The 12,525-nt window shown below is 35.4% G+C and overlaps 2 protein-coding genes across 2 annotated transcripts in view; one reads left to right on the top strand and one right to left on the bottom strand.

The window, feature by feature from the left end:
- Window positions 1-264: 264 nt before the first annotated feature.
- Window positions 265-8,640, bottom strand: LOC306842904 (solute carrier family 23 member 1-like). The gene is made up of 12 exons (XM_079374079.1): window positions 8,412-8,640; window positions 7,574-7,717; window positions 6,840-6,997; window positions 5,506-5,665; window positions 4,811-4,992; window positions 3,997-4,117; window positions 3,764-3,920; window positions 3,370-3,623; window positions 3,040-3,204; window positions 2,670-2,778; window positions 2,458-2,553; window positions 265-2,201 (listed from the first exon to the last, which is right to left on the bottom strand). Exons 1-12 carry the CDS (start codon window positions 8,457-8,459, stop codon window positions 1,936-1,938), a joined length of 1,860 nt encoding a protein of 619 aa, XP_079230205.1. The 5' UTR covers window positions 8,460-8,640; the 3' UTR covers window positions 265-1,935.
- A 2,829-nt stretch (window positions 8,641-11,469) lies between these two features.
- Window positions 11,470-12,525, top strand: part of LOC306842594 (protein bicaudal D homolog 1-like) — a gene marked incomplete at its 5' end in the record, with an annotated part of 33,661 nt that continues 32,605 nt past the window's right edge. The window contains one exon of the mRNA XM_079373547.1: window positions 11,470-11,685. Within this exon, the coding sequence (XP_079229673.1) occupies window positions 11,470-11,685 (216 nt within the window). The remainder of the gene's footprint in view (window positions 11,686-12,525) is intronic.

The raw sequence follows: 12,525 nt of genomic DNA, 5'->3' as shown, positions 1-12,525 counted from the left end.
GATTCTGTCTTCAGTGGAAACTGATATACAGGTGCCAAGAATCATGCACTCAGCAGGATGAAAGATGAACAACAACAAACAAAAAAAAACAGTTTTCATTCCTTTTCCCTTATAGCCGACTGTGAAGTGATAGACGTCATTGTGAAAACCAGTTTAAACAAAACATATTTGCCAATGCATAAGAGATATGTAAGCCTATATAACAAATGCATAAAAGAATAATTGACAGAAATTGATAAATTACATGCTGGTCATCACACAGGGTAATGTTATTGATTTTATTGTTCAATAAACAGATATACAGATTAAAAATTGTATATTTAAAAATCATGACAGTTCATTATTTTACTATCATTTTCACTGCATTAAAACACCAACACTGATTGACTGTCATATGTAATTGATATGTTCATCTTGATAATTTAAAGTATGAGCTGATATTGTGGAAAAAGTGTGCATTCAGGCCTAAAAAAAAATCTTCACTGAATGTTGACCTTTACATAATGTCAAGTTCTTTTGAGTTTTTACACATCTGCAGAAAGAGACCTGTATTTATGTAAAGGTATATGCATGTTCAGCTCAATATTTCACAGATTCTTATACAGGACACACCAGGATTTTCAAATGCAATATATAATATTGCACTTAGCAGACCTACCACTGCTTTCCACTCTAAGCTCCATAGCACTAAATCAACTTCTATGCACCTTGGGTGTGTTTCACACTGTTTTACTTATGAGAGCACTTATAACAGCAATGCCTTCAGTCGGAATGCAGAGGAACATCTGCTGCTGAGACAGAACTGAGGCTTGATTTTGACAATTAGACAAGTTAGGTGTCTTTTGTAGCAAGCGCTTACAGCATGCATCTGTGTTACACCTCAAAGGGAAATTGATTCAAAGGGAGAGGGCTGTTAGAATGCGCTGGCTTGAAAGTTTAGAAAGTGATATACATTTTTTAGAATTAAACACAGAGTGTCAATAACGGTTAATCTGTTTGCAAAGGTGTGAATTTCGCAGGACATTGACTATGGACTGGTCTTTAGAGAAAACTGTAGCTCCAAACGGAGTTGACTAGAGGAGAGTCAACTATTGTTATTTAGCTCCATCTTGTGGATTAAAACACGGATGGAGAATGAGAGTTGTATTCCGTTGAATTAATACTACAATCTTCTCAAATAGCTTTCTTAAATCCTTAATTTTATTGGTGTGCCGTTTCATTTTGTATTTTTTTGACCCTTTGGTCACTTTCACCTCAGCACTGTCAATCCAACACTGCAACAGAAGTTATTTCATTCATATGGGTTACAAATAGTATATCGTTGCTGAAAAAGAGTTCAATTAAGCTACTGTCATGTTGATGAACAGTGTTAAGTAAGCAGTTGTAGTATTAGTTAGTTACTTTCCCAAATTAGCCTACTGTTGCGTTTTCTATGCTCCAGTATGGCAGTCAGTCACTGTCAGTTTAATGTTTTAATTACACTAAATAGAATACATATTAAAAGCATGCCTGTGCATCATAATTTTAATGTTTTTGTGCTTCTGTTTCTGTCCTGTCTCCTATCCTCCTGATCCATTTCCCCTTACTAAATGAAGAATTTGCATCGTTGATGGGGATTGTTTATTTATAAAAAGTTGAAATGATGGGTTACAGATACATACTATTTACAGTGAAAAGAAGTAGTGATGGAAATAACAACTGAAGTAAAAGCATTCACATTACCATTATGTTGACAGATATTATTCATATATGAAAATAGAGAGATATATTTGCACAGTGCCTCAGATAAAAAGTTAAATTAAGTAGCCTACATGAGGTAGCTGCCTTCTCAGTTCAGTCCATTCCTCAGGATGTGACATAAGAGTCACAGAATTAAGAGCCTTTTCTACATTGAACTAATTGTCACCTTTTTAAAATGGAAGTCCCCATCACAGATTATAGTGCTACCCCTGCTATAATGTGTGTATCATCTTTGTTAGGCTCTGTTTTGGTGTCCAAAGAATCCAAACTGGACGGGGTGTCGTCCCGTCTGCTGACTTTGTGTGTAGGGCAGAAGGGCACATATTTGGTCCACGTGAAGGAGGAGAGGCAGTTATTAATTCCAAAGGGCAGCCCATACACATCATCACTTTCTAAGGTGTTGTCTGGCTCATTTTGGTGGGCCTTGTTCCATGCAATAATGCCACGTTCACGTTTTGTTCCTGCCGGAATAATAAACAAACTCAAAAGTTACTTGATGAGTCAGATTTATTCATTCAAAAGGTTTTATTTGTTACATTTGCATACATAAAGCAAAGGAGAGAAGCAGTATAGTGAAGCCATATTAAAATGATGCCTTTGGGTAAAAGGAATAATACTCTAAATTGGACATTTTTGGTTTGAATATCAGTAAATGTCTTCATCTGTGTGTATTAGGAATAGGCATAGTTATTGAAACAGATTATTAGCAGAACTCACCGGGTATTGTGTTATCAAGGAAAAATCCAAAGAATCCTCCAACAAACATACTGGTTGTCAGTAGCACTTGAAGTACATGGTCCAGTTCAACAACTCCTAATACAAGAAGTAAGAAAGCACAAAAATTCATACTTGGAATAGCAGCAGTGTGTTGACAGCAGATGTGTATGTGTCTATAAAGAGTCTGTAGCATGGGATTATAGTTTACATACCTGTTGCTATGGATGTGGGGTTTTTCATTACCCAGTTTGGAATAGCAAGCCCAGTGAACATGGAGAATCCAAAGATGAAGATGTTGCGTGAAGAGTTCATGTCTGTATACTATTCATAATGGAAATCGGTCATATTAATATTTTATATGAACAACAGTATTGATTCAAACATTTGGTGTCAGTAAGATTAAATTTTTTAACGAATGTTAATGATACATGTAATATAATGTTAGAATGTAATAATGTTACAAAAGATTTCAAATAAATTCTGCTCTTTTGAACTTTCTATTAATCAAAGTATCCTGATAAAAAAATAAATGTAATAGTTTTGCTGATGTATTGCAATTTGCATTAACCATACTGTTTGTACCTGAAGATTTGAAACACCAGCAGCCATAATGACCCCGAACATGACCAGAAACATTCCTCCAATAACAGGTGTCGGTATTGTAGTAAATATGGCTCCAATTTTCCCAAACATTCCCATTATAATCATTACAAAGCCACTGCAAACAATCACCATGCGACTGCCAACCTGCAAAAGATGAAAGGTTTCTCTCAATTAGTGTCATAGTTTCACAGAAAACATGCTAATCAATCTCTCTCTCAAAAAAAGTAGTGTTGTAAGCCTATATGCAATTATTGTGAAGTAAAATCATATTACATTTTGGCTAGTAAAACTTATTGTGAAACTTTGTACCTTAGTGATACCCAAGGCTCCTATGTTCTCACTGTAGGATGTGGTTCCGTTGCCTGTTCCCCAGGCACCTGCCAGCAGACACCCGATGCCTTCAATGCCAATGCCTCTGTTGACGGCATGTCTCGGAGGTGGTGGAGCACCAGATAACCTGGCACAAGCATGATAATCCCCCACTGACTCAATCATGGAGGATATGACCCCTGCCAGGATTCCAAAAACTCCTGCCAGACTAACAGTTGGCACTCCCCACTGACCTGGGAATACAGTTACATAACAGTTACATATTAAACCATAATATGGATTATGATTCCATATAATAGATTATGGTTCATGTAAGATACAGCAATGACCATATAAAATACTTTATTGGTCTTAAATGTCCTGGATAAAATACCAGGATAAGGAAATCTGAACCAAGGTGCCCTGCCCATAACATCTCCTTTAATGTCAGTCCGAGCTAGATAGCCATATTTATCAGGGTCTGAGGGCAGGACATTGTAGATCGTCAGCAGGTAGCAAATCAACCAAGACAGAGTGATTCCTAGCAGGACCTGAGGAAACACACCTTGTTTATAAAAGTAGTTTTATGGAGTATTAATGTTTAGAAAACAGATTAACAAGACTCACGGGCAGAATCTGAAATATGTAAACCCTGTTGGTGTGAAACTTCTTGGCTTTGCTGTATTTAGGGAAGGGAATGGAAATATGGCGAAGATACTGCGAGAAAATCACAATCAAGCATGTCGTCCTGTGGAGGAAAATGAAACTGTGTTAAGGCTCTGTGTCAGATGAAGTTTAAAAGAGCATTACATGTCCAGAGATACTGAACATGAGAGCTGGACTTAAACTCCCATGTTTCATATTGGCTACTGTTGTGGGAACAGTATTGGGGAGTAACCACCTAAAAGTCAAAAGGCTTCAAGCTTAACTACAATATTCAGCTGGTGAGTAGAAAGTCAAGGCTAAAATCGTAAAGTGCCTGGGTGGTGTAAACAGTCCTTGTAGAACAGTCTTATTCTTTCTAGTGAATCAGTTCTATTAGAGGTTTCATATAAATGAACCAATTCACAAAAAATGATTCACAGGTTTGAGTCAGTTCATATACTACTGTGTTTTTGACTCCGTTGCATCACATTGGCGTGTTTTATTTTCTGTTGCCATAAATGTGATTGCTTGTTTGTTCAAAATCTGAAAAATATGTGCAGTGAAGTACATATTACAATATATGTATGTATAGTATACGGTATATTTAAATATATATATATATATAATTATTTTTTTTTTTTTTTATAGAAGCTTATATGGTATTAACTGTGCCCTTTTTAGTAATTTGATGTTGTTATCTACCCTAAAAGCAATATGTTTCTAAACGGTATTCTTTACTATAGTCTACCTTACTTCAAATTTTCATTAATGGTGATTAATTTTAAGAAGTACACACATTGAAGAGATGCCCCAGTGGTGTCCTGCGTTCATGCCAGCGGAGTCAAACAGTGATAGGCCGATTAGTGAAATAGTCGGTGCAATGGTCAAAGGGCCAATGAAACGCATGACGAGGCCAATTAGACCGGAGAATCCCACTAGCACTTGGAATAGGGAGCCCACCATGATCGAGCCTTGGAGCTGTACAGAGATGACAACAGAAACTGAATTTTAGCATTATACAATAAAGATGTTATATTGTGTTGATCTAAAAAGATAATATTGGAAATATATGGTTAATTAACTTTCCATCCATCCAAATATGCAGTGCCCCAAAAATTATGAATTTCAATGGGTTAGAATATAAAATATTAAGCCATGTTATCACACAACTTGCAAATAAGTGATGCTATTCTCACTGTTCACTATTTTTGCAATTAACCAGCTGTTTCCAAGGTCATTTTTAATGGCTATATGCAGTCAGTTTCCTTCAAGTTCACACGTTGACCTTCAAGTGTCCAATTTAGTGTCCATCTAGCCATTTTATTTTTAAATGTAAGTGTCTTTTTGCCGATTTTTTTGGTTGAGCGTTATCTATTGCAATGACTGCCACATTTTAAAGTGTGGTTTAAGTGTCGAAATGTATTTAGAACCACTCTAGTCTACATATGTTCATAAGTCTTTACATAGACTATCAGTTACTGAGATACTCACCACTTGCATTCGACTTTGCCAAACATTAATGAACTCAAGTGAGGAGGTGTTGACCAGGCTGGCGTTCTGTGTCCAAGCTGGACAGGTCCATTCAGGCATCGATAGCAAAGCCATGGTGGGCGACAGGAGTGTAAAAGTTCCACCCTGGAGAATGGGTAACCTTGCATTAGGAAAAAGAAGAGCCTTGTCACCAAATGTATGATTCTTGTTGTTGTTTTTGTTCGATAAGTACATAGGTTCTTCTGACTTTTAATGTTGGGATGTTTCTTTCCCTTTGTCAACTTGTCAAGTTTAGTATCTCATTCTCAACCCTTCCTGATTCCTCAATAAAAGCCATGTCAGACCATAAACAAGGTAAAGCATTGTTGTGTGTTGTTAATAGATACGATTTATGGCACTTCAGTGCTATATAATGATTTTATTGTACAAGTTCACATCTGAGGTCATTTATGTGTTTACACTGCAATCTTGCACTGAATCAGTTACACCTACAAAATCCAATTTAGATGGTTTTGGGAGTATTAAGACACATTTTCTTGAACTAATACAACAATTTTACTGCTTTACACAAAAGGGAGCTCCACAACAGAGAGGCCTGAGGAATGTGGATTTAAAATGTGCTGAACTTCATGGTAATAAGATGGAAAATTCCTAATCCTATTATGGTCTTTAGCTTCTGCAGGAATCACTCTGACCAAAGTCCTAAATATTTCTGCTGTACATCAGTGACAGACTGATTTTGATTCATCATGTTTGATTAGTATAGAAGCTTATGCACTTGTAGATCTGCAGAGGTAACATTTAGGATTTATTTGGCCTGTTATTCAGGTCAAGTAGCCCTAATAAGAGCGCAATAGGTCTTCAGCCTTAAACTAGCAGAGGCTTATCAGACGGTGAAAACATTGCTAAGCCTACATTATTCTCACTTTCCTAGGTCAGTGAACCCTTGGATTGAATGTTTGGAATGGATTGTTTTCCTGTGAGATGATTTACCTGGAATGAAAGTAACTGGTTTTTTTTTATCATTTAATTTAGGAGAGGAACACAAAAAAATAAATATATACTGTACATTTCCATAATGTATATGTTTTTTATAGTTCCATGTGTCTCAGTAAACACAACACACAACCCGGATTCATGAAGATGATAAAAACACAAACAGTGTTTCATTGTTTAACTACACCTCATCCTTAAAATATTTTTAACACGTCATGACATATCTTCCAGTCAGTGCACTGACCTTGGCCTTGGTTCTAGCATTGTTTCTGAATTCTGTTCTTTTCCTGTGAAACATATAACTTTGCCAAGAGTGATAAAAAAATAAGTAACAGTACCTCACTCCGAAAGTGACCTGCAGTAAAGTGCACACCCCAGACACAAAGAAGATGGTGCTGATTAGGTGACTTTGCGTGAGGCTGTCATGCTGTAGACAGAGGCCCTGAGACAGTATCAGAGGAATGGCTATGATGCCACCAAAAGCTGTAAGATAATGCTGTCAGAGAGATAGAGAGAAATTATGTACACTCTTTCTGTGACCTACTACACACATTATACACAGTAAAATCTAAAACTCTCTAGTAAAAATAATTTATAATAATAAGCATAATTTATAGACATTATACTATCAGTATAGCAATAAGTCAAAGTGAAAAATTCATTTTAGAATGGATTTTATATGTTCCCCTTTTGCTGTACTGCCAGTAACTCTCAGGTCAATGAACTCTGAATGAATATACAGAATCTTAACCCTAGAGCCTATCATATCTTACTTTCCAAGGCCTTTGAACATGATCAAAACATTGCTGAAACGTTAAATATTTAAATACCATCTTACTAAATCAGATATAGAGTGGCAACTGATTTTTACTGTATATGCAATTTATGCAGATAATCTATACAGTTACACTACCAGTCCAAGGTTTTCGAACAGTAAGATTTTTAATGTTTTTTAAAGAAGTCTCTTCTGCTAACCAAGCCTGCCTTTATTTGATCCAAAGTACAGCAAAAACAGTGCAATTTTGAAATTCTGATGATAAATTCAACATCTTGATGTGTGTATGCCACTTACCTGAATCCCCAAAAAGATGCAAAGGTACCATGGTGGAATATCAGTGACACAATATGCCAGCTTGCTACTGTCTCCCTCCTCTGAGAAATTATCACTTCCATTTTTATTCTCTGGTAACTCACAGAAATTATCTACACCATCAACCTAAAGTCAAAAAAACAAAACAAAAAAAGACACTCAAATCCAGTTTCTGACCTAGCAGTTTTCAATCAATTTCATGATAATAAATAAATATAATTTAACTTATAAACCACATATAACTATAATTTGTTGTCCTATCCATTTAATTGGCTTTGCACGAGAAAAAAAAAAAAAACAATAACCCCTTTCACTTTCAAGAGTGTTGTTTATTTTAGGATAAAGAGTTAAACATGTCTTTTGATTGATCAATATGCAAAAATAGCTAATTTATAATTTTTGTAAATTAAATATTGCATAAGCATGAGCTGTAAAACACACACACACACACACACACACTGCTACAATCCACATTCTAGTTACTAAAACACTGAGCATGACCACAATAACAAACACATGAGTAACATATGCATTATCGAGAGCGATAAGAATCTTTGGTTACAACACCGATCATAGAAATTATCACATGCTGTAGATTTTTATAACCGTGTGAATTTAAAGATCTTATAACTTGAATGCAGTCTGAAGTAACTTAGATTTACACAATGAAAACAAGACCCTTACACACCCATGATTGCAGTACATTCAAAATTAATGTTCCTATATTCAATCTGTCTACTTCCAGAAGCTCTAAGGCTAATTTAACAAAGAAATGAATAATTCTACCTAAAATGTATGTCTATTAATTGAGGTTACTCACAGTAAATGCATAGTTGTCCAACCCGTCACTAGTTTTCTCTGGAGCCATAAGTGTGGAGGCAGGAGACAGTATAGAATTCTCAATGGGATCTCTAGTAAGAGAGAGGGCAAGAGCTAGTTAAGTACAGCATAAAAAGAAGAGACAAGAGAGAAGAGAAAGGAGGGGCAAAAACAGAGACACGGGACAGGGTTTGGGGATGCTGCTGCTGATTGTAAATGCTGTGGGACCCATCAGCTGCTCATGTGAACTCAATTACACCACCACTAGCAGGCAGCTGACCAGAGCCACATGCTGCTCTGGATTCTGGCTTAGGAATACACACTAACACACACAGATGTGTGCATATGCACCAGTCCATTTGCATGCATGTTAATCACCATGCAATGCATCTTCAAAGTCAGCCTTTCTTTTTCTTTCTTTCTTTCTTTCTTTCTTTCTTTCTTTCTTTCTTTCTTTCTTTCTTTCTTTCTTTCTTTCTTTCTTTCTTTCTTTCTCTCTCTTACATTCCTCATTCAGCCTTTCTTTTTCTTTCTTTCTTTCTTTCTTTCTTTCTCTCTCTTACATTCCTCATTCAAAAAAGCAAAAGAGAATAATTTATTACTTATCTTAGGGCAAGGGTCCTTTTATGTTGTTGATTTCCGGGTTTACATAGTAACTTGGCTGCAGGTTTAATATAGTAAACTTAAATATAAAACTTTAATAAAAAAAGATAAAGTAGCATTTTAGTTACTTAAATTAAACATAAACTGAAATTAACTTATTTTATTTCAGCTAGTTGCCAAAGTAACATTTTTCATTTTCCTTTAGTTTAATTTAAAGTAATAAAATAGTTAACTACATGAACAAATTAAAAGTAAATTAATAATAAAAACACTGACATATTTTTTTTAAATGACAAACACAAAAATAACTGAATCTTTAAGTAAAATTAAAATGGAAACAAAATATAAAAATATATTTTAAAATTTAAATTACAGTAAATATATTGGAATAAAAAAATCCAAACATCCACAGAACAAATGACATGTGATCATTCCATTCCCATAAAGTTCCCATAAGATTTTCATAAACTGCCTGTAGCTTATTTATATTTACATGTATTAATTTGCCAGTTGTTTTTATCTAAAAGCAAATTACAGGGCATTCAAGCATTTTAACTGCTGAATTACTTGATTGTATATAGCCTACAGTCTGTATTCTCCTTTTTATACCTATTATGTGGCAATTTTATTGTTTTTATGGAATGCTATAATCTGTAATACTGTGCTGGCAGTATTACTGCAATGGTTCTCAATTTACCCCATATGGCATGACAACGTGTGAATGTAATATAAAGTTTTTTGTTTTTTTTGTAGTCGTCTTTAAGTGATGTGCCTTCAAAAATAATTCTAGTATGAGAAACATACTAGAGTAAAACATGTGACAAACAGCCATTTTCTTCCTTATAAATTATTACTGAATGTACTGCAGAGAGTAATGAACATGAGCATGATTTTACATTCCGGTAAAGCTTTCTAAACCAGGACCTCCCGAATAATATGTATCACATCACATGTCTCTCATTTTTTAGATTTATTTGAGATAGTGACAGGACAAACCTAATCATTCAATCATTCTTTCATCAGATCCACCCATTGTATGTCCATTTGGCCTGCTACTTTTAGAGATCAAATCATCCTGTGAACATTTCTTTCAATAGACCATTAGAAGATATTAAGGCACGCCGTGTACTTACCTTAACGGACATTCCTCGGATGAAATGAATCTCACTGTTTTGAAGGTCCCATCCTGTAGTTAATGATTGTGAAAGGACACTCTCCAGATAAAGCACATGTGATCTTTGACCTCTGCACACACATAATGATGTGCTTGATTTCCTGGCCAATCAAATTAAAACTTGAGACCAGTAGATGTGCCACACTGTCTGAGAAAACAAAATCATATGCAGGCTGCTGAAATCTGACTTTCAGAAGTACAGTGTGTCATGAGTCTTTTTCTGAGCCTGTTCGCTTCTTCATCCTTATAATGTACTTGGACATGCTTCATTTAAATGCATAATGTCATTCTTGATTACAGTTTTTTTAAATATAATCTATTAAGGTTTGACTTTCAAAGAGCACCTATAGCTAACCACATATTTAAACAATGCATAATTAAACAGTGAAATATCCTCTTCAAATAAGTATATATATATATATATATATATATATATATATATATATATATATTTTTTTTTTTTTTTTTTTTTTTTTTTTTTTGCTCACAATTTAAGAATGGATTTTTTTTATTTGTCCAGCAGATGGCGAAAAAGTATTTAAGTAATGCATGTTTTCATCCACAATAACATTAAGGATAGCCCTAATAATAATGTACCATAATAGTAATAACAACCTAATGTAATAATTATAATAATAATGTGTTGCAGATTTATGTATCTGGGAATTTCTGAAATTACCACATTTGTAGTGTTGTGTGTGTGTGTGTGTGTGTGTGTGTGTGTGCGTGCGTGCGTTCGTGCGTGTGTGTGTGTGTGTTTAATATTAATAATAATAATAGTAATAATAAAAATAATACCTCTGTCCAATATTTGAATGTATAGCCTAATTAGAATTTACATATTACATATGATTATTACATATTACAAATTGTAATTAGCATTATTCTACTGAACTTTACATATACTATTTAATAATATAGGCCTACAGTAATAAGACGGTGTAAACGATTAGGGGTGGGGGACGGAGTGACGTCACATTTTGAGAGACAGGATCAACTTCTGCTCACTTTGCATTCCGGATAGATGGCGCCGCTTTTCCTCAAAACATTATAAGTTGGACACGAAATATGTCTTTGATGGTTGGAATATTAGTGCAGTTTATCACAACACTATTTATAATGAAGAAATCGAGTCTAGTTCATATGCCGCTCGTGTAAACATTATTTCAGCATCAGCAAACATCAGCGCATCGGGTGGACGGACGGACTGCAGCATCCACCTGAATCTCCTCCCCAGCCTCCACCTCTCTGAGAGATTACACCCGACCGGAGACCGGAGGCTATGGCAGCCGATGGAGGATGCGGGGAATCGGTGGATCATTACCGGGCCGAGGTGGAGAGGCTGACCCGAGAGCTCGCAGAGGCGAACCGGGAGAAGATCCGGGCTGCGGAATGCGGTCTGGTGGTGCTGGAGGAGAACCAGACGCTCAAGCAGCAGTACGCCGAGCTCGAGACCGAGCAGGAGGCTCTCAAACATGAGCTAGAGCAGCTGCAGGAGGTAAACACAGCTCGGGTGGTCTGCTATACAGTATGTGCTTATGCATGTGTGTAAGTGTACAATATTTATAGAAATGAAGAAGATGCATTTCATTTTGTATATTTGCACATGCATACATGTATAATATTTATATATATTTTAACCTGTCTTTCACTAACAGTACCATGGTATTTTCATGGTTCTGTTTTGTAAGTATATTTTAAAATATGTGGTCCTGGACCACAAAACCAGTCATAAGGGTCAATTTTTTTATAAATAAATAAGCTTTCCATTGATGAATGGTTTGTTATGATAGGACAATATTTGGCCGAGATACAACTATTTGAAAATCTGGAATCTGAGAATGCAATTTTTTTTTTAAATATTTAGAAAATCGCCTTTAAGTTGTCCAAATGAAGTCAAATGCGTATTACTAATCAAAAATTTAGTTTTGATATATTTATGGTAGGAAAATTACAAAATATCTTCATGGATAATTTTGACTCATACAATGTATTTTTGACTATTGCTACAAGTATACCTGTGCGACTTAAGACTGGTTTTGTGGTCCAGGGTCACATATTGTTAAATTAAATAGAGTTTTCATTCATGCTCAAGTGGGAATCACAGGTTTCTGAAGCATCTTTGGCGTGTCAGGAAGTTTTCTGGGCTGTTGGCCCATATTGTCCATCCCTGCTGGGAATTTTTGTCGTCTTCCTGTGCATCTCTGTCTAAATGTCAGCAAGATGTTTACTCAATATGGCACATATAAGCTACATTTTATTGTCTGTTTATTGGTATTTATAAAACTCAGACAAGTCAAGTCACCTTTATTTATATAGTGCTTTTAACAATACAGAT

The sequence above is a fragment of the Barbus barbus genome (assembly GCF_936440315.1).
Source record: "Barbus barbus genome assembly, chromosome: 23".
Lineage (NCBI taxonomy): Eukaryota > Metazoa > Chordata > Actinopteri > Cypriniformes > Cyprinidae > Barbus > Barbus barbus.
The sequence above is the reverse complement of the archived record's forward strand: the minus strand, read 5'-3'. Positions and strand labels throughout refer to the sequence as shown.